The sequence below is a fragment of the Lithobates pipiens genome, unplaced genomic scaffold, assembly GCF_037356315.1.
Source record: "Lithobates pipiens isolate NorthernLeopardFrog02 unplaced genomic scaffold, aLitPip1_a1.2 Scaffold_16, whole genome shotgun sequence".
In the NCBI taxonomy this organism is placed as follows: Eukaryota; Metazoa; Chordata; class Amphibia; order Anura; family Ranidae; genus Lithobates; species Lithobates pipiens.
Genome location: NW_027507748.1, coordinates 610,319,021 through 610,342,464, shown reverse-complemented (window position 1 = coordinate 610,342,464; position 23,444 = coordinate 610,319,021). Strand labels below are relative to the sequence as shown.

Here is a 23,444-nt window from a genome sequence, read left to right as displayed (position 1 = left end):
TCAGCAAAGCTTAAGGGTCCGTTCACACAGGGGCAACACGACTTTCAACACGACTTTTGGAGGCAACTTGGACGCAACTTGGACACGACCTGAACACGACTTACAACACGACTTTAAGTCGCCCCAGGCCAGGTGACTTTTGCCGCGGCCAATCAGAGAATGAGCTCTCAAGAGGGAACTCCACGCCAAATTATGAAAAAAATTTGGCATGGGTTCCCCCTCCGAGAGCATACCAGGCCCTTAGGTCTGGTATGGATTCCAAGGGGAACTCCCTACGCCGAAAAAACAGAAGACCGGGCCACCGCCTGTAAAAGAGCTATAAGAAGGTGCGGTGGCCCGGCAGAAGAACCGAAGAGGGGGACAAGACCCCCGAAGTCGGGAGAAGAGGCCGGCGGCGAGGAAGAAAGCCGGACTCCTCCGCTAGTAAAAGAGCTACAAGAAGATAGCGGAGGAGTCCGGCGAGAAGACCCCCGAAGACGGAAGACCCCCGGAGCTGTGCAATAAAGTATTTTATCTCGTGTGTTGTGTTTTTTTTTTGTACTTTTATTTTACAGGTGAATGGGTAGGGGTACATTGTACCCCATACTCATTCACATAGGGTGGGGGGCCGGTATCCGGGGGCCCCCTTATTAAAGGGGGCTCCCGGATTCCGATAAGCCCCCCGCCCGCAGACCCCCGACAACCAACGGCCAGGGTTGTCGGGAAGAGGCCCTTGTCCTCATCAACATGGGGACCAGGTGCTTTGGGATGGGGGGGCCGCGCGGCCCCCCTTCCCCAAGGCACCCCCCCATGTTGAGGGCACGCGGCCTGGTACGGCTCAGGAGGGTGGGGGGCGCACGCTCGTCCCCACCCCCTTTCCTGGCCGGCCGGGTAGCGTGCTCGGATAAGGGTCTGGTATGAATCTGGGGGGGACCCCCACGCCGTTTTTTCGGCGTAGGGAGTTCCCCTTGGAATTCATACCAGACCTAAGGGCCTGGTATGCTCTCGGAGGGGGAACACACGCCAAATTTTCTTCATAAATTTGGCATGGAGTGCCCTCTTGAGAGCTGATAATTCTGTCAGAGTCGCCTCCGTATAAACGGAGATCCGACTTGGAGGCGACCTCCATTGAAATCAATGGGTACTGGTCGCCTACAAGTCGGATTCAAGTAGTACAGGAACCTTTTCTGAAGTCGGAGCGACTTCAGTAGTGTGCATTAAGACGGCTCTCATTCACTTACATTGCTTTTTAAATTTTGTCCGACCTGAGGCGACTAGGGGCGACCTGAAGTCGGATCGGAGTTGCCCCTGTGTGAACGGACCCTAAGGGAATGGGACCAGTGAAGCCTCTTCTCTCATCTCTCAGATTAGTAATAAATGACACCAATCCTTAACCCAGTGTAACAGGAGATTCTTCCTATTTACCCCCAATGTAAAAGGGGACTGACCACCAATAGAGGGAGGCACTTTTTCAGCTTCCCGCATCACATTGGTGTGAGCTGAGTCTAAATGAACACCACACTGACCACCAATGTAAGGGAGTACTTCTACCCAGCCACCAACCTAAGGGATTACTTATTCAATGATCACTAAAGAAATACGACACTACAATTTTCCCTGTCTGTGTTTCTGAAAATAATTTTTGTCAGATAGAGGAGGGGAGGGGGGTTAAAAAATATTCAGCCACAAGTGTCAAATACACTAGATATTCCATATTTCTTTGTTTTATTATCATACTGTATCTACAGGTTACTGATCATGTGTAAAGTATCATGAGCTGTACATATATTTTTTAGCAGGGGTTCCCAAAGGTCTGAACAATTTTCAAGGATTCCTCTGGTGTAACAAGGTTGAGAAAGGTTGGTCCCAACATGTTCCTGCTGTATGTCAACTCTAAACCCTTGTACACACAGTTGGCCATTCGGACAACAAAATCCGTCTGATTTTGTCTGAAACTGGTGTTTCATACACACGGTAGGACAAAGTTGTCGGAACATCTGATCATTCAGAACGTGATGACGTTATTTGTTACGACGGGACTACATTCAGGCTAGTAGCCAATAGCTTTGGTCTCGTAATTTGATCTGAGCATGCTTGGCACTTTGTCTGACTGGAATTCTCTACACATGATCGGACAAAGTCTGATCGGATCATGTTGTCAGAAAATGTTATATCCAGCTCTCAAACTTTGTTGGTTGGACATTCCAATGGAAAAAGTCAGATGGGGCCCACACACAGTCGGATTATCTAACAACACGGTCCGATCCGACAAGTCCGATCGGATCATGTTGTCAAAAAATTGTATATCCAGCTTTCAAACTTTGTTGGTTGGACATTCCAATGGAAAAAGTCCGATGGAGCCCTCACACAGTCGGATTATCTAACAACATGGTCCGATCGGACATTTTCCGTCGGAATTTCCTACTGTGTGTACAAGAGCTAAGGCTTCATGTACACTGCTGCTGTTAAACGGACGTTTTAGGAGCAGTTAGGCATTTTTGTCAGCTGCCCCTGAACTCTCCTCTATGTTTTCTTATCAGTACATGTACACAGGTTGTTTATAGTCGTTTCTAGGCAGTTGAGTTCAGAAGCATTTTTGGAAAGCAAAAAAATGCGTTAAGGACGAATGTTCAGAGGCATTTGAAATGCCAAATGCCTGGAACAGCTTATAAACGCGTGTAAACGCGGTAACTCACATTTAGCCGCTTTTCGTTTACAGGAGTTTTCAATGGAGATACAGTTTTGACTTTTTTGAATGCAAAAAAACGTTTATAAACGCGAACGCTAAATGCGGCATGTAAACGCAGCACAACCGACATTTTTAAACATTGGTTACTATCTGTCAGGAGAGGTTTTAAAACGTTCCATGTACATGAAGCCTAATACAACTTAAGCCATATACGCTGATGTTATCTGCTGATTTTATTGAATTGTGCAGGTCAAACTGATTAGTAGATTCAGATATAGAAACAGCTGATGTTATATTCTCATGAAGAAGAAGAGGAAAGAGAGCAATTTATACTTGACCCGCATAATGAGTAGAATGTACACAGGGACCAGCAGAATTAGCTTTATAACTAAAAATGTTACTATAAATAATATTCTCAAGTAAATCATTCCGTATTTATTTCAAGATTGATTCATCTCTTGTAACATTTGATGAACCCCTGACCTTTTATCTTCTCATTCTCAAGAAGATTACACTTGGAGAACAATAAAGTTCTTGTCCTTTATGATGTGTAGAATACTTCAGTTAGAATTGGTTGACAGCCCTAATAGATTAGGGGGAATGAAAATAGATCCCAGAAAGTGAAATAATTGTCTTATCATCTTCCGGAACTCAAGAACACCACTAATTGCTCATTGTAACAGCAGAGCACTTGTTGAGACTCAGTCAGGTGTTAAAGTTAAGTGTTATCCTTGTTCTGTGTTGTTTTAGGTATTTTGGGGTCATTGTATCAATGCCTTGGTCCACTCGCTAATCCTCTTCTGGTTTCCACTGAAAATGATGGAACACGGTAAGTATTTTATATTTCAGTTTTCTAAGAAATGCTGCTGAATATCTTTTTGGTACAGTTGTAGATTTTATTAGCAGACACAGCAGATGGAAACTGGGGTGACGGAAGGTTGAAGACAATGCTTGTGATTGACAGGCCATTAAGTCACATTTTTACCAAGTTCTGTGAGTCATCAGTTGCTCTTCAGCGTTGTTTTACATTTAACTTTTTTGCACTTTGTTGACTTCTGCTATTTTATAACTTTTAAGTGCTGGAAAAGTCTGCCTTCTGTTCTTGCCAAGTATACTCCTTCCCTGAGAAGATGAAGAATGGAAGTAAAGTTATAATGACAATGTGAGACACTGTATAATATATTGAGACCTTCCTAGCAAATTCACAGGCTATGCCAAATCTAGTGGAAAAGCACCCGGGTAGAAGAATATCGGGTAAATTGGTGAAGTTACCTTTTTGATAGGCAGTCCACTGGACATTGTTCTTCATATTGAAAACAACCAATTATATGTTTGTTCTTATATTTCAAATGTAAGGGCCTATTTATTTATTTATTTTCAAATATAGTTTTTTATTAAACTCAAAAAAGGGCAGAACCCCATCATTACAGAAATGACACACAGGTAAATGAGATTCCAATCAGAGGGCTCAGAACAAGTAAAACAGGTAACCAAAGAACATATATATATAATACCAACCAAGTAGGCATGGTTACAAAGAGTTTCAGATTGACACGTCCAAGGATGACCATTGGCACAGTGGTGAAGGAAGCCCTATAACTGAGATATAAAAGAGAGGGGGTCAGCCTAAACTCAATTTCCACTGTTCATAAGTAGTAGCAAAGAAAACAAAAGAAACAGAGTAAGTAAGAAACAGATTAGAAAAGAAAAAAGGGGGGGGGCAGGGGTTGAGGTGGCGATGGCTCAGGACATCAGGGCAAAGTAGCGGTCTACTGCCTGTAGTATAGTTAAACTCCAAAGAGTGCTTTTCCCTCATCTGATAAGACAAAAAGATTCCATAGTCCCCAAGTCTTAGCCCTTGTACACACGGTCGGACATTCCGACAACAAAATCCGTCGGATTTTGTCCGACGGATTTTGTCCGAAACTGGTATTGCATACACACGGTCAGACAAAGTTGTCAGAAAATCCGATCGTTCATAACGTGATAACGTTATTTAGTTACGATGGGAATATGTTCAGGCTAGTAGCCAATAGCTTTGGTCTAGGAATTTGATCTGAGCATGCGTGGCACTTTGTCCAATCGGAATTCTCTACAAACGATTGGACAAAGTCTGATTGGATCATGTTGTCGGTAAATTTTATAGCCCAGCTCTAAAACTTTGTTGGTCGGTTATTCCAATGGAAACAGTCCGATGGAGCCCACACACAGTCGGATTATCCGACAACGCGGTCCGATCGGACATTTTCCGCCGGAATGTCCGACCGTGTGTACAAGGGCTAAGTGTATTTCTCACGTTTGTATTGCACTGTCAGAATTAAATCTTACATTCTATTAATATCCTCCACCCTCCGCAGCCAAGTTGCAGTGGTCGGTGGGTGCTGTTGTTTCCAGTGCAGGAGAATACAGGATTTATTAAGATTCAACAAGTGGCGTATAATGGATTTCTTGAAAGATTTAGCTGGGATAGTTGAGACATATAGCAAGAAAAATGCCAGGCAATCAGGTATTTGGAAATCTGTGAATTTTTGAGTGACGGTTCTGATGTTTTTAAAAATCTGTCAGTTTAGGGCAGGACCAGAAGATGTAAAGCAATGTCCTCCTGCTCACCTGGCATCGCCAACAACGGTCTGTTGTGGCAGGGTAGCATTTTAATCACCTCAGCCTAGCTAATTTTCTTGAACTAGAACTCCTACCTACTGTAGTTCAGAAGAAAACAATTTTAGTTCAGTGGAAGCACTATGTTATTAAGGAACAGAAAATTAGGAGTCAAATGCAATTCTACCATCAATGGTTATATGGGTATATGGAACTTGCAGGGTCTTTAAGCCCTGGTTCACGCAAAATCAGCAGCAATTGCTGGCAATGGCACCGTCTTAATTGGTGCGGTGCCGCACTGATTTAAAAAAATTATTTCTGTACTACTTTTTGGGATTTCACCTTGCGATTTCCATTGACATCTGTGCAGAAACCCACACAGATGTCTGTGAAATCGCCACTGAAATTGGGACTGACATGAAGGAGTGAAATTGTGTGACTTCAGCTGAACTTACACAGCTTCATTCCCGCAGCTCAGTGTGAACCAGAGCTAAAGGAATACAACTTGGGTAATGGGCATGTATTACAAAGATATACTGCTTATTTTTTTATTTTTTTTGCCCTTATATAAATGAATATTTTAGGCTACTCTTTAAATGTGTAAAGGGATAAATTACAGCGCCACCTAAAAAGGATAGACAGCCAACACAACAATAATGCCGCATACACGCTCGGACATTCTGACAACAAAATCCTGGATTTTTTTCCGACAGATATTGGCTCAAACTTGTTATGCCTACACACAGTTACACAAATATTGTCGGAAATTCCGAACTTCAAGAACGTGGTGACGTACGAGGAGCTGAGAAAAAATTCAATACCGAGTGCGGCTCTTCTGCTTGATTCCGAGCATGCGTGGAATTTTGTGCGTCGGAATTGTGTTCACACGATGTGTTCACACGATCGTAATGGAAAATTTGAGAACCAGCTCTTAAATTTTTGTTGTCGGAAATTCCGACAGCAAATGTCCGATGGAGCCTACACAGGGTCGGAAAATCCCGACCGTGTGTACACGGCATTAGACTAATTGCCAAAGGTGTATATAAATAATTGTGTAGCGCTGGAAATATTTGAGCACCTTTCTATTTGTTGGCTTTTCATTATTGGACTGAACACTCTCTTCACACTGTGTTATTCACTTAATTTTCCATTATTGAGAAACAATTCTGTTTTACGTTTTTGCACATGATATTTTTTATGTGGACAACATTACATCTTTCTATGTGTTCTCAACACTTACATGTGTTTTTTCTGCATATATTTGTATGTATTTGGCACTAGCCACATGTTATTGTGTATTTAGAGTGCCCATTTTCTATTTACACACTGATTTGCATTTTTGTAGATTCATTTATGGTTTTCGATTGTATAACCACTTACCTGGAATCATTTCCAGGTTCTCATGATAATATTTCCAGCGCTACACAATTATTTATATACTCTTTACAATGAGCTCCTTTCTAGATCTTGAGTTCTGTTGTCTGGGTAGATACTAGAAGAATTCTGTTTGGAATTTTAGTATGTGTGAGCATTGTAAGAACGCTTGTTCATTTTTCTCATCAATAGTGGGGTCAAATAGATGGTCGTCTTTGACCATAGTAATGAGAAGATTTGAAGAAGCAGGATGGAAAATTTCTCTCAAATTAAAAAATTCCTAACAGTGAATGTAGTTTTTGTTTAGTAAAATCCATTCATTCCAAAATCAAATGTTAAAAACAAAAAAGCCTGACAATTTTCTTTTAAATTTTCGTTCGAAATTCTACTAGTGCACACCCAGCCTAAGCATTTCGTATGCATTAAACAGCAGTGTGGGGTTCATATTTCTTCATGTTTGTGTCACCAGGCAGCTCCATAACCATGCACATTCATCCCTGTCAAGGGTGTATGTTTCTTCTATAGAGGCAGGAATGAAAGCAACTGCCAGACACTTCTCAGGCGGGAGGCAATGGCAGCCATTCCAATAGGAACAATTGCCCTGAGGGTTTGTCGGCAAGGGGTACACACTGAGATAAAGTAGCTTTAGATTTGACAATTCTTTTTAATACCTAAGTAACTATAAATTGTCTTTGCATTTGAGTAGACGTTTTGCAATAGTGTTCGCTATAATATTATAGATAACGAACTTAGTGGGGTGATAAATGAAATGAATGGCATGCTTTGCTTATCAGAGCAGAAACTGTCTAAGCATTCAGCATTATCATCACCTCAGTGTGAACTTGGATATGTCCCTGCAAATCCGCTGATACATTCTTTGTCCTCCACTTATCCACTCCTTTACAACTCGTGATTGAGATTTATGTGTTTTGGAAGGCGTCCTTCACTCTGAGAATAGGGAAGAACTTTGTCTCCTAGACAAGCAATACAAGCAGAGCAGAATAAAGATTCGCGTGCTGGAACCCAGTCAATGCAATACATCAAACTTGTGTAATCATTGTATTCCTATGTACACTACATGGATGCCTAAATTTAAGCACAATCAATCATAGAGTGATTTGCAATGTATGACAAGCCAGTGATGGCGGGGAACCGTAAAACAGAAATCACTGATCTTCTTGCCACATCCCTGTCAATGATTACATTTTCAATGAGTAATTACTTAGTACAAACAAAGACTGCTGTTCTAGCCAGAGGAAAAAAAAAACTTTGATAATGTAATGCAGGTATATACAAAAATAAAATCCCAAACAGTATATTTATATAGATTATTTCCACTTAAAAAACAAACAAATGTTACAGAAAAGTGTTTTAAAGAATTATGCTGGCCATACTAATAGCAATTCTCTAGAAGTTTAAAGTTACAAAATTAAAAACATTCCTGTCGAGTACATATAAAATCTGGTGGTGGTAAGTTGCCTTGATCTGTAATTATTAGTGTGATGTAAAGCTGGTGGTTGAAAATTGCTAGAAGCCTGTATTTGGCCATCATTGGGGCACACCAGCCTGCCCCCAGCCCCCCTCCCAGTGTATGCTGGACAATCATAGTTAGACTACCTTAAGTGAAAAAAATAGGAAACCCAAGCCACATCCCAAATTATTGGAGAAAAATGGAGAAGTGTGCCCCAGGGATTGTCCAGACAAGGGATAGATCCAGTAAGAAAGTAGAAAAAGTGGTGAACCAGTATGAAAAAATTATAATTATTATTGTTATTTTTTCATACTGGTTCACCATTTTTTCTACTTTCTTACTGGATCTATCCCTTGCCTGGACAATCCCTGGGGCACACTTCTCAATTTTTCTCTGAGTGTATGCCCACCTCTCCCTGGAGATCTTTTACCATTCCTCTGTATCACGGCAACTAAAAATGATTTGCGCAGATCAGTTTCTATGACCATACCATTAACAAGCTGCAAGTGAACCCTGAGTTATGTGCAGGTATGAAGGGTTTTGGGCAGTACCACCTGACAAATAACTACATAGAGTGTAATGTTAATATGCATGTTTTTTTTTAAATAATCAGCGTTATGAAAGCTTTTTTAACGATATTTTGAATTAAAGTGTATACTTTTAAAGAAACTGATCTGTGCAAATCATTTTTGGTTGCCGTGAAAAAGTCCCAACAGAAAGAGGAATAATAAATGTAAATTGGAGACAGGGATGATGGCAATCTGTGCCCAACACTAAGTTCAACATATATATAAACCCTGGAAATCTTTTTGGCCAGGCCAATGCATGCACTGTGCACTCCTATTCGTTCTATGGAGCAATTCATCCTATACGGCAATACATTCTTATGAAGCTTCTGAGTAAGAGCTCCATAGAAATGAACAGAAGCACAGAGCATATACTTGGGTCCAGTTGTGACATTTTTTGCAAGCATTCTGTGTGATCTAGTCTAGTTAGTGATATTTTGCTGGATCAGGGACAAACTGTTTATGAGACTGGAATGGGCAGCTGGGGGTAGTCACACTTCAAGTGGAAATCACAGGGTTACTGTCCTGCACAAAACAGTTCACTAACTGATTACTGACATCTAAATTATAGGGGTTGATTTACTAAAGGCAAATAGGCTGTTCATTTTTCAAGGGAATTTTCCCCAGAGCTTAGTGAATTTGAAGTTTTACTTTCAAAAGAATACCCAATAATGTTCAAGGAAAATACACAGGATGTATTACATGTATGATTGGATTATGGAAAGTCAGCAGGGCTACATTTCATTCACTAAACTCTGGGGCAAATTCCCTTGCAAAGTGAACAGGCTCTGCCTTAAAGTGGTTGTAAACCTCTGAAATAAAAAATGAGCAAAGCATATCCTTCTATATAGTGTGTACTTCAATCCAAAGCACTGTGATTTCTGTCTCCTCTATCATTCCCCTGCTATCTGTATGTGTCACTTTTGACAAGTGATTTTGACTCAAAGGAGTTCAGGGGGATGGAGGAGGGGAGCTTCCGCACACATCCTGCAATTGACAGCCTCAGCAGTGCATGTTTCACTGTGATCTTGTAAAGAGGGGTGTGTCCATTCCCTCCACTCATGTCTCAGAATACAGTCAGCTATCCTCTCTATGTTGTGCAGTGTGTGACATCAGATACCTGCTCTCTGACGATCAGAAATTCTGTGTATTACATGTACTTTAGAAGGTTGCACAGGATTTAGTTCTGCAGATAAACAAGTACAACTTATATAAGAGTAACTGTTTCATCACTGTGTATCACCTGAGGCTACTCACTTTAGTGGGTATATGCAGTGCTGTATTTTCCTGCTGTCCAGGATTCCTGTGATGTCAACACCGCAGACAATTTTTGGATTGGCTCTCGGGTGCTGAAGCCGCCATTATGGCCGTTTCCCTACTGCACATGTGCGAAGTGTACTGCGCTTTCTGAATGGTGCGGCGGAGTAGGGGGTGTGGTTTACAAATTATAGGGTGGGTCTTGAACAGGAAAGGGTGTGGCTTTAATGGGGAGGGGTGGGTCATATTTCAAATTGGGGGTGCACGAGTTCAGTCAGGCCTAGGGCAGCACAAAACCTAAATACACCACTGGGTATATGTAAGGGTTTACAACCACTTCAATCAATCAATGTCAAAAAAGTAGTCTGTGTGCTCCTCTCCTGTATGTACACAGTGTTTTACTGACAGCACTGTACAGTGCAATAGAGCCTAACTGTCCGGCTTTCCCAGTTGGCTGGAGTTCTGCTGCCCAGTGGATTAAAGGGAAGCAGGCACAAAGACATATTTGATATTTCTTATAATATCTGGACCTATTTGGCTGTTGCTGGAGCTATTCTCAGCTTATGAGTAGCACATCCTCATTTGACCATTCGATTCATGCATGCATTTTGCCATAGTAAATATTGTCAGTGCCTATTATTACATGCAGAGAGTGTGGATCTCTGCAGCTCTATACAGAAAAGGGGAATCTTCCTTTCTTTCATCACACATGTACTGCAATAAAATGCCAGCTGAATCATAGCAGGCCTGAGAACTCTGACCTTTACTCACCTTATTATGTATTTATCAGTAACTGATCTGCCAGTGTATAGGACACCTTTTGACTTTAGAGCAAGACATTTTTAGAAAGTGTTTTCTAGAAATTCCTTTCCCTGGCATGTTCTTAGTTTTCTCTGCCTTCCTAAGTAGAATCGCAAAGCCTCCATAACAACATACAATTCACTTAATTGCATTGCAACCTTATATGTTTCTAACGACCTAAGTTTTAAGAGTAAAGATAAGAAAACTGTCTCTTGAAATTACAGAACAGGAGAGTTCATTAAATCTTGATGCGTTCCACAAAAGCTTCCAAAATAGTTCTTTCTCAGCAATATAATTATGTACACAAAGAGTCAAGCCTCATCAATGCATGCTTCTAGCTATGTCAGTGGTATTACATTTCACTCCTTTCTGGAGGGCTCCACTGAAATAAGACATCAAAATATTGGAAGACAGTTTCACAATTTGATTTCACCTGGACATATGATATCTCTGAAAGATGAAGGATGGTTACCTGAAGACATTGAATATAACCATAGGCACAAAATGGTTAACATGATGAAGCTGGTCGATGATGACCATTGGTGAAGAGGTCTTTAGAGGATAATAGGAGATGAGTGGTGTCTCCATGATCACTGTGTCTCTGACCTGATGCTTTTCTACCCAAATAACATTAAAGTGGTTGTAAACCCTTTACAAGCCTAGATTAAGGCTTACCTGTAGGTGCTTGAAATATCTCCCAGACCTGCATGGGTAGCAGATATTTGCAAATCGGCGTACGGCGATTTCTTCTGTGCATGCGCCGGAGTTAGAAAGGGCACGCTGTACAGTTTCTAGCTCGGGTCATGCCATTAAAGGCAGTTACCACGCGCATGCGTGGGAGTGATGTCACGCTACGTCACACGACTCCGGGCCGGTCACAGAGCCAGAGTCTGCGGCCCCAGAAGGAAGAGGGGTGACAAATGGATGCTCGCTACTAGCGAAGAAGATGGAGACATCGCAGGCTTCTCCTGCAGGTAAGTGTCACATAATGGGCTACTATGTGATGCATAGTAGCCCATTATGCTTTACCTTTGCATGAAAACAAAGAGGAAGTAACACCCATGAGGGTTTACTTCCTCTTTAACTTTCAGCGTAAGCGCAGTAAAAGAATCATTGCTTAGCCTGGAGAGTGAAAGTTATTTCAGCACTTACAAACAGACAAAAAATTTACTCAGTGCTTGTTTGAGGAGAGACCCTGGAGGTCTACACAGATCAAATAAATGTGATTAAAAGAGTCTCTCAATAGGAGGGACTAAGTCCATAGCAACAGTCTCAAAGATGAATAGAGAGTGGAATCCATGTACCAGCACTAAGGGCAGCCAGTGTGAAGAGCTAGAAGCAGTCTCTGCAATACAACAAAGGAAAAGAAACACAGCGCCTCTAAATGCAGTATTGGTAAACCATTTAATGACAAGTCAAAAGTAAAACTACTGACAGAGGGAGCCTAAACACAAGCAAGATAGTAATCCTGTAGCAAAATTCGGGGGTGGATTTCTCTTAAACGTCCGTGTCTCTGAAGTACAGCTGACAGCTCAGTGCAGGTGGATTCCAGCATTCGTAGCCTTTGAGAATAGCAGGGAACACAGGGGCGATTGGAGATGACATCACTTCCTGGTGCAGAATGAGAGGAGATGGCGTCGCGCTAGCTCCTTTCTCAGGCCTTACAAGACGCCATCTTTGTTGTGGTATATGTGTGTTGGGGAGATGAACCTGCCCAGTCACCTCATCCAGTAAGGTGGCACTCTGACTCTATAAAAATATATTCAACGCTTGAATAAAAAGGGGCTGGATGGTAAGACTTTCAGCACTTGTTAACCCCTTCATTAACTTGTTGTTTTGTAGTTAATTCTCACAGACATTTACAGGATCTGACATTCCTCAAATTGATCACACACCTATGGTACTCACTGTTGCGATTAACACTAGTCCAAGGGATAGTGGTAGAACAACGCTGGATTTTCCCAGGTTATCAAAATAGTCATTACTTGAGCCCAGTTGGCCTGTGTTTGGCAGCTCACCACAAAGACAGGGATGACCCCAGGAGAGGACATTCACCCAAGTTGAGAAATTCAAGCGTAATAGGTCAAAGAGGGCGCCAGTTTAAAAATTCTTAGATGTCCAAAGTCTTTATTGTTCAACTGGTTACAAAAAGCAGGGCAAAAGACAGGCCCTGCTTTGCTGTAATCAGTTGAACAATAAAGACTTTGGACGCCTAAGGTTTTTAATATATATTTGGTGCTCTTTTTGACCTATTACACTTGCAATTAACACTAGTGACCCTGCACTATGGAAGGATTGGGCCTCTCTCTAATGAGAAATGAAAGTATGTATAAAGTATTTGTCTTTCATGCTGGAAAATCTATTTGACCCCATGCATAGTCAGACCCCACATCTCATAAAAAAACAAGGAGTGAGTCTTGTGGTTGTTGATGGCTCCTCAGCTTTAGGAAACCGAATTGAAAATAGCAGTATTAAATACAAAAGCAAACATTTATTACATTGCGGCTTACCAATTCTTAGATAAGAGGGCTGCATTCGTTTTATTTTTTATTGCAAGTCTGACAGTTACAAGCATGACTTCCAAAGGCAAAGGCATGATGGGTCTTGTAGTTCCGCAACAGCTGGAGGGGCACAGGTTGAGCACCCATGCTTTAGAGAGCCTAACTATTTTCCCTGTATTTTTCTGTAGCATGAGCTATGTAACTTTCTTTGTCTCTGTTTCCTGCATAATAAGTCACGTCCAAGGTAGGCTGAGTATAGAATAGGGGTCTCTCAAACTTCCTAAAAACAAAGGACCAATTTACTGTGTTTCAGACTTCAGGAGGCCAGTTGGAATAGAAAATGGCCTGGCATTAGTAGGAGTAAACAATGTCCCATCTTTGGTATTAGAGGAAATATTAGTGCACATCATTGGTATCAGTGGGAAGAATAATGCCCCGTCATTAGCATCAGTGGAAGGAAAAGCTCATTAGTATTAGTGGGAGAATTGGTATCAGTGGGAGGAATAGTGCCCCATTATTGGTATCAGTGGGAGGTATAGTGCCTTATCATTAGTATTAGTGGGAGGATTTGTGCGCCCATCATTGGTATCAGTGGGAGGAATAGTGTCACATTATTGGTATCTGGGAGGTATAGTGCCCTATCATTGGTATTAGTTGGAGGATTATTGCCCTATCATTGGTATCAATGGGGAGGACTAGTGCCCAATTATTGGTATCAATGGGGGGTATAGTGCCCCACTGTTGGGGTCAAGCACAGGAGTTATGCAAAGTTTAGAGACTACTGGCATAGAAGGATTAGAGCAGGGGTCTTAAAATGGTGGCCCTCCAGCTGTTGCGAAACTACAAATCCCATGAGGCATTGAAAGGCTCACAGTTACAAGCATGACTCCCACAGGCTGAGGCATGATGGGACTTGTAGTTTCACAGCAGCTGGAGGGCCACCAGTTTGAGACCCCTGGATTAGAGCCTTTGTCAGTTTTTCTTTTTCTGCTGTCTGGGACTCCCAGTGTATTAGGGTGTAAATGGGTGTCACAAAAAGTGTGATGATCTTTCCTCAACCGGGACACAGACGGCAATAAAAACCTGGCAGAGGTTTTCACCCTTCCCCACTCTGTTCTAATCTAGAATAAGGCTTGGCTGGAGTTGGGCTTTTCATTTTTTGAGGAATGTATCTCAAGTATTCCTTGGCATGCACTGAAGAGATGCTAATAACATCCTGTGGGTTGACAAGATTTTACATTCAGTTAGAAATACTAATATAGACAAGTCCAAATGATTATATTGCTCTTCCTATGTAAACATTAGTCAGTTCCAGATACATGTTTTTGCTGGAGATGGACAACATCACAGAGGATTGTATTTACAGAAAGCAGAATTAACTCACATTTTGCTCATTGTTCATCACATGAATGAAATGCAACTTCACAAAATGCGTCCAGTCTCATGTATGAGAAAATATCCTGGGGGGAAACACAGAAGACAAGAGGCGCAGACAAAGAGATAAGATCAGGAAGAAATACAGGCCGTGTTCCAGGACAGGAAGAGAGATCCGCACAGAGGCCTGACATTTGCATATGTCCATGACCTGCCACCTGCATCAACCTGAGAACGTCTGGCCCCTGACTCCAATTATTACTGTCTACAGACTGCGATCCCCCCACTAGTGCTTATAAAGTGATATTATAGAGCTCTCATGAGAAAAAGAAAAATTCTCCATGTAATGTCTACTTTTAAATATCTAGTAAGTGGAAAGAATGAGGCTAGTGCAAATCATGGGTGATTTTTACTAGCTAGATTGTGCTACTAAAATTGCATGAGTATCGATTGTTGGCTCTAATGAGCAGGGCCCTCTGATTCCTCTTGTACCAAATTGTAATGTAACTGTAATGTCTGCCCTCGTGTTGTAAAGCGCTGCGCAAACTGTTGGCGCTATATAAAACCTGTATAATAATAATAATAAGCAGAACAAATGGTGGTCTAAGCTACATAACAGTAGCAAAATTGCAGCCATCAGGTGCACATAATATAAGCAATGTGTGATTGTGTAATAAAAATTTCTCTTCCATTCTACTTTTGTAGATAAATGTGTACTTCAAGTCAGAGGTAGGGGACTTGAGTCACATGACTTGACTTAACCCCCCTGATGGTATTCCCGAGTCTGGCTCGGGGTGGAATTTTTATACCAAAAGCGGTAACCCCCGAGCCAGACTCTGGACCGCATCGCTGGATCCAGGAGGACGCTTACTTACCTTCTCCCTTGGATCCAGCGATGTCCCCGTGCTGTACGAGCGAGCCGTGTCTCGCTCGATCTATCACGGAGCCGATCTCTGTGCCCTGCGAGCATTGCGACGCACGGGGACAGAGATCGGCGCCAAATTCAAAAAGTGAAACACTCACTATACATACAGTATAATGTAATCTTACAGATTACATTGCTGTATGTAATAATTTCACATCCCCTTTGTCCCTAGTGGTCTGCATGCAGTTTTATATAATAAAAACTGTTCTTCATGCCTGGAAACTGGAGATTGTCCATAGCAACCAAAACTGTCCCTTTACATCAAAAATGATTTTAGACCAGCTAGAAAACAGCGATAACAAATTAGAATCACTTGCAGAATTGAACGATAGCGATTTGTGGGGAGATCCGTCATCAAATACTGAAAAGTAATGACAGTGACAATTTTGCAACTGAGCAAATTTCAGTGTTTTTGATTTGATTACATTGTTGAATAATTTTTATTATTGTTATATTAATATTTGGTACAATTATTTATAATTATTTATTATATTATAATTTATGATTTCATTTTTCAAACTTTATCATACCCGGGATGTCTGCTAGACTCTGGTTTGGACAGATTTAAGTGAGTTATTGCTAAGAATTACAAGACTACAATATAAAACGCCAAATTTTCATGCAAAATAATTGTACCGCTTTTAGCACCTAAAATCCGAAATAATCGTACCGCCAGGGAGGTTAAGTCAGACTTGAGTCACCTGTTTGAGGACTTGCGACTTGCTTGACTGAATTCAATAAATGACTCGACTTGACTTTGACTTGTCACTACTGACTTGCGACTTGACTTTGACTTGGGCTATATGACTTGCAATGACTTGGCAAGTTGTCAACATAACACTACCACCACTAACTAACACTACCCCTAACCGTAACCACCACTAACACACTAACTGCAAGCCGCCGTCTGCATACCTGATCAGCATGTCATGCAGACAGACGGCGGACATTGCAGTGTTCAAAAGCCATGCCTCCTCATCTGTGATAGGCGGAACACTCAATTTCACAACAGGCAGTGTTCAGCCTATCACTGACATCCTCTCATCCTTGTCTGTGTTATGATGATGAGCGGATGTCCGTGATAGGCGGAATACTGAATGCTGGGAAATTGATCCACAGACGAGGAGGAGGCGTGGCTTTTGAATACTGGAATGGCTGCCGCCCGCCAGGATGCCGCTGATCAGGTACACGGCTGCCTGACCATAAAGTTTATAATATAATGTACTGTATAAATTAATATAAAGTAATTATATATATACATAGTAATTTAATATATAATAATATATATATAAAACTAGTGAGAAGTAATTTAATATGTAAATAAGTAATATATATACTAGTGAGAAGTAATTTCCTTGTTCCTCATCCCTGACATTTTTATATGGACAACCACCTCTACATATCCTCTTCTTTAATAGAGAAGATATCTTGTCAATACTAGGTTTAGTATATTGTATATGCATAGTATATTTATATATAGTATGTTTTTTAATTGTGCTCTAGTACAATGCACAATCAAAAAATAAAGCCCACATCTTTGGTTCAAAAAGAATCTCACTCAGAATTGTCCATTAGGTCACTTGATTTACATATGTTAAAAATTGTGTTTTTATATGAAACTTGTACATAAATGCTAGCTTATGCAATCATAGTGATTATCACACTGACCTGCACTGTAATTAAATGTTATTTTATCAGGGCATAATGCAGAGGATACAACTACCACTGACTATAAATGTATAGGGTGCTATTTACAAAGTATATTAAAACCCTAAAACTGATCCATTGCACACCCCCATATCTGGCATTTTAAGTGGCTATTCTCATCACCATTTAAGTGTCCAGATGTTGGCATTGTGTCCACTGATTTAGATGTTAAAATACATTGTTATTAGTTTGAAGTTCAAACTTTGAATGTAGTTATTTTCCCCCTCAGCAAGGACTACATTTTTTCAGGCTTGTTGGCCATTTCATTGCTGAGTGTTCTGCTCCTTGTCTGCTGTTTGGACATTCAAAGTATTTCTTCAATATGCCAAGAAAAAAGCACAAAGCAGTTGTGTTAATGTTGAAAATAAAACAAAACCCTTCCTGAACATTGACTTTTAACTCATTTAAAGGTGGAAATGGGGTAAATCAGTATTTTGACTTGATTTGTGACTTGACTAAAATAAATGACTTGACTTGACTTTCTTGACTTCTAGCAGGGACTCGACTTGACTTGCTTGCTTTTTTGCCACAGTAACTTGGGACTTGCTTGAGACTTGAAGGTTAAGACTTGAGACTTGCTTGTGACTTGCACATGTGTGACTTACTCCCATGTCTGCTTCAAGTATCAAAATATCTGTAAAAAGAAATTATTGTATTGGTCTACAGCAACCAATCAGATTTAAAGATATAGATCACCTTTCTCAGAAAAAATGAAAAGGTGAACTAAAACCTACACCAAGGATATGCAATTAGTGGACCTCCAGTTGTTGCAAAACTACAAGTCCCATCATGCCTCTGCCTCTGGGTGTCATGCTTCGTCTCCCTGTCAGAGTCTTACTATGCCTCATGGGACTTGTTGTTCTGCAACAGCTGGAGGTCCGCTGATTGAATATCCTTACCCTACACCTTTGTCACCCGCTGATCTCTGCTGTGCTTATCTCCATTGGTGGTAAGCTGTTGTGCCCATGCAGACAGTATAGTTCTGTAGAGCTTCAAGGACCATTCAAAACTGCTCTGATCCATCCTGGAAGCCCTACAGAAAGAAGAGATTTCAAATCTCCAGACCATTACATTGGCTGTATTGGCACTGACAGCATATCACCCATAGAGGTTAGTACAAAAAGAGCCAAGTTGTAGGGTGCTAGTTCACCTTTTCATTTTTTCTGAAAATGTGAACTTACATTTGAAAGCAGTGTTAAACCCAAAAACAAACATTTATGATGTTGGTGCTTGCCAATTCTTATAGGTGGTGGCTGCATTGGGTTTCTTTTATTATGGGGGGGGGGGGGGGGGGGGGGTGAGATTATCCTTTATTTTTACCTGGTATATATATTTTCATTTTCAAATTTCTTTAAAGAGTAACTCCATATTTCTTGAGAAAAAAACAATCCACTTTAGGTAATCAATATATAGTGCAGGAATTTTAACAAATTGTGTTGTAGATTTCTACCTGTTTCTGCTCTGTGTGCAGAGTGGATCTGAATGGGAGTAACTTTTTCATGACTAATCAGCTGATGCTCTTGCAGTGTTTACATGAGGAAGACTGCAAGGTTTGCATTCTTTAGACATAATTAACAAATTGGGAGTATCTTACAAAAATGAATTTTTGGTTGCAGAGCATGCCTAAAATCTGACTTGTATCTTAGTGCAGACTTCAGGAAAATTAGCAAGCCTATCAAACAAGCAGGAAGTGACCTCTCTGGAGAAGTTATGTACATTATCTGTTTACAGAACGCCTCCAGGTTGCCAGATTGCATTAAAGTTTACAGAAGATTACAGCCCTGCAGATTGCAAATGAAGGTTCATTTTATTAACATTCAATTACATTATGGCTTGTGTAGCAGTACTATACGCTATAGTATTTTTTTGTTTTGCAATATTTTTTCCTATGAAAATGGAGTTACCCTTTTACAAACCAAGCTGTCCAGACAAAGTAGCAGTTAGAGGGATGAGACAAACCATTAAACACTGACAGGGTGTTTACAATGGTTGGCTTTTATTCATTTATGTAAAACCTTTATTCCAAAAAGTAAAATACATGTTGCTGTAACAACCTATGACCTATAACCTATGAAAATGGAGTTACCCTTTTACAAACCAAGCTGTCCAGACAAAGTAGCAGTTAGAGGGATGCGACAAACCATTAAACACTGACAGGGTGTTTACAATGGTTGGCTTTTATTCATTTATGTAAAACCTTTATTCCAAAAAGTAAAATACATGTTGCTGTAACAGCTTTAAAAGTGTTATATATTATATATATACGTGATCTGGCTCTTCTGGTTAGGTGGCACACATGCGATGTCCGCCGACACCCGCTGATGATCCAGCAGAGAGGCAGAACGGTGGTCTGCTTATGTATACAAGGCAGATTGCCGTTCTGTTAGTAGGAAAGCTATTGATCCTGTGTTCCTACAAAGCAGGCATGTGGATCTGTGCCTTCTCCTAGTAAAAGCACCTCCCACACTATAGAAAAACACTGGCTAGTCACACAGTTTACCCTTTGATCGCCTTGATGTTAACCCCCTCCCAGCCAGTGTCATTAGTACAGTGACACATTTTTTAGCACTGATCACTGTATTGGTGTCACTGGCCCCCAAAAAGAGTCAGTGTTCGAATGTCTGCCGCAATATCACAGTCCTGCTATAAGTCGCTGATCATCGCCATTACTAGTAAAAAAATGAATAGATAATAATATCCCATAGTTTGTAGATTCTATAACTTTTGCACAAATCAATCAATGGGGTGTATTTACTAAAGGCAAATCCACTTTGCGCTATAAGTGCACTTGGAAGTGCAGTCGCTGTAAATCTGAGGGGGACATGCATTGAAAATAAAACACAGCATTTTAGCTTGTACATGATTGGATGATAAAATCAGCAGAGCTTCCCCTTATTTGAGATCTTCCCCTCAGATCTACAGCGACTGCACTTCCAAGTGCACTTGTAGTGCAAAGTGGATATACCTTAAATAAATCAACCTTAATATGCTCTTATTGAGATGTATTTTACCAAAAATTTGTAGTAGAATACATATTGACCTAAATTGAGGAAGAAATTAACTTTTTTTACATTTTTTTATTAGATATGTTTTATAACAGAAAGTAAAGAAATATTGTGTTTTGTTTTTTTTTCAAAATTGTCGGTCTTTTTTTATTTTTTATTTAGAGCGCAAAAATGATAAAGTGCAGAGGTGATCAAATGGCACCAAAAGAAAGTTCTATTTGTGGGAAGAAAATTTTTTATTTTTTTTTGTTGGGTACAGCTTCACACAGCCGCACAATTGTCAGTTAAAAAAAAACGCAGTGCCGTATCGAAAAAATGGCCTGGTCATTAAGGAGGGTAAATCTTTCTGGATGGGCAAATAAAGAAAAATAACTAATAAAATAACTAATAAAATAAAAATAAATAAATAATACAGTCACCACATCTATAGATTCTACAATATTTATTTATTTTTTGTATATTTTGGTTTAATACACTTTAGTTGCAGGATTGTTTTTTTCCTGCTGATCTGTGAGATGCTAAAGATGAGCAGCAACACAAGTTTAAATATGATCTCATTTACCTGATAGTATTACGGGGTCACCAATAATATTTTTATACACAAAGCACTGATATTTTCTAAAAATGACACAAGTGTTATGTAATGTTTCATTTTAGATGTAAATAGTACTTAGCTGAGCTCACCTTTAAATTGAAGGAAAATACCTTTGTGAACGCAGTGATGAATGGATACAATCATCCAAACGTGCTTTATGGCGGCAAGTGCTGTGATTTAGGCAGTTGAATTTGAAGTGCCCCTATTACAGTCTTCCCTTTGTCTGAAGCTGGGCCAAGTACAACAGGAAAGAAAATGGGATGTTTTGCTTATATAGGAGGACCAGTGTCTTTAATTCAGTTTTCCTGGAGACACCTGGCCGGTCTCTTTTTACACGGTGTCCCCAGAGAGGAATGTGCAGAAAGGGTTATTGAAACAGTAAGCGCGATTAACCAGATCTATAGCACAGGAGCTGCAAAATGCTTCTCGCCCGGGGGACAACTAAGACGCCCCATGTCCAGCCATCTCTCTGCAACTTACAACATATTGTAGCAAGCGAGGGACCTGTGAATAGTGAACACCTCTCTTTGTTCTGTAACAATAACATGTTAAATAACACATATTAAATTCTGTACAATAGAAGAATATCAATTTCCCTTGAACTACGCTGTGCTGGTCAATGAATTAGGCATGGTTTCCACAAGTGCGACTTATCGTGCGATTTGGGACTGCAAGTCGTTCCCCATTATTTCCAATGAGTACCGTTCATATCTGTGTGACTTCAAGTCGCAACCACTTAAAAGTATTCCTTCCCTACACTACTTTGGTACCACTTTGATGTGACTTGAGGTCCATAGACCTCAGGAATACACAGGCATTGCTCACGCCATAAAATAGCGGCAAAATCGCGCATTTTTGGAGTTGCAATAGTGGAAACCAAGCCTTAACGCGGTATTAAACCAAAAACCAATAATGTATTGTTAATCATTAGATGTGGTGGCTGCATCAGTTTTCTTTTCTTTGGCTTTTTTCCCCCCTGTGTTTTCACCTGATGATCTGGTCAATAACACACCACCCATTTTAGTGAGACACTACTCTGGAGGAATGAGCACAGAACAAATCGCAGATAGCTGCATTGTCAGTCTGGGGGGGGGGTGGTGATTAAGCTGAGCACCATACAAAAGGGGAGGCTCCGAGACTCTGCTTGTCTGCCTCCCTCCCCATTTGGTGGCACATTTGGCATCTTGTGGGGGGGGGGGGGAGGGGGTGGGGAGGGCATACCTGGTTTTGACAGGTACTCCTACTTCCTGCTGAGTTTGCCACGCAATCTCTGCCAGAAGTTTAACACTCGCTGCAGCTGATCCATTAAGAAAGCCCAGTGCAATTTACGCATTTGCAGTAGGAAACCGGCTGTGGTACACTTCCCCCTAGTGGTTAAACCCTTCACTGCCAGTGACATTTTTACAGTAATCAGTGCATTTTTAATCGCACTGATCGCTGTATTAATGCCAATTAATGCCAATGGTCCCCAAAACTTGTCAAAATTGTCCGACATGTCTGCCATAATGTCGCAGTCACAATAAAAATTGCTGATCACCGCCATTACTAGTAAAAAAAAAATTGTTAATAAAAATGCCATAAAACTATCCCCTATTTTGTAGATGCTATAACTTTTGCGCAAACCAATCAATAAACGCTTATTGTGATTTTTTTTACCAAAATTATGTAGAAAAATACGTATCGGCCTAAACTGAGGAAAAAAAATTTTTTTAATATATTTTTTGGGGATATTTATTATAGCAAAAAGTAAAAAATATTAAATTTTTTTCAAAATTGTCGCTCTATTTTTGTTTAAAGCGCAAAAAATAAAAACCGCAGAGGTGATCAAATACCACCAAAAGAAAGCTGTATTTGCGGGAAAAAAGGACACCAATTTTGTTTATGAGCCACGTCGCACGACCGCGCAATTGTCAGTTAAAGCGACGCAGTGCCGAATTGCAAAAAGGGGCCTGGTCCTTTAGCTGGAAAATGGTCCGGGGCTTAAGTGGTTAAGTTGTTTTGTATCCTATTCAACTAAATTATGTTTGAGTTGTTTTTGTATCCTAATCAACTGTATTAACCTCCCTGGCGGTACGATTATTTCGGATTTTAGGTGCTAAAAGCGGTACCATTATTTTGCATGAAAATTTGGCGTTTTATATTGTAGTCCTGCAATTCTTAGGAATAACTCTCTTAAATCTGTCCAAACCAGAGTCTAGCAGACATCCCGGGTATGATAAAGTTTGAAAAATTAAATCATAAATTATAATATAATAAATAATTATAAATAATTGTACCAAATAATAATATAACAATAATAAAAATTATTCAATAATGTAATCAAATCAAAAACACTGAAATTTGCTCAGTTGCAGAATTGTCACTGTCATTACTTTTCAGTATTTGATGACGGATCTCCCCACAAATCGCTATCGCTCAATTCTGCGAGTGATTCTAATTTATTATCGCTGTTTTCTAGCTGGTCTAAAATCATTTTTGATGTAAAGGGACAGTTTTGGTTGCTATGGACAATCTCCAGTTTCCAGGCATAAAGAACAGTTTTTATTACCGTATATACTCGAGTATAAGCCGAGATTTTCAGCCTCTTTTTTGAGGCTGAAAG

General features: G+C 40.4%; 1 protein-coding gene across 1 annotated transcript in view; it reads left to right on the top strand.

Annotated features, from left to right (window-relative positions):
• The window catches only part of ATP8A2 (ATPase phospholipid transporting 8A2), a 1,022,388-nt gene that overhangs the window by 754,364 nt on the left and 244,580 nt on the right, over positions 1-23,444 (top strand). Inside the window, exon 30 of the mRNA XM_077484049.1 lies at positions 3,419-3,497. Within this exon, the coding sequence (XP_077340175.1) occupies positions 3,419-3,497 (79 nt within the window). The remainder of the gene's footprint in view (positions 1-3,418; positions 3,498-23,444) is intronic.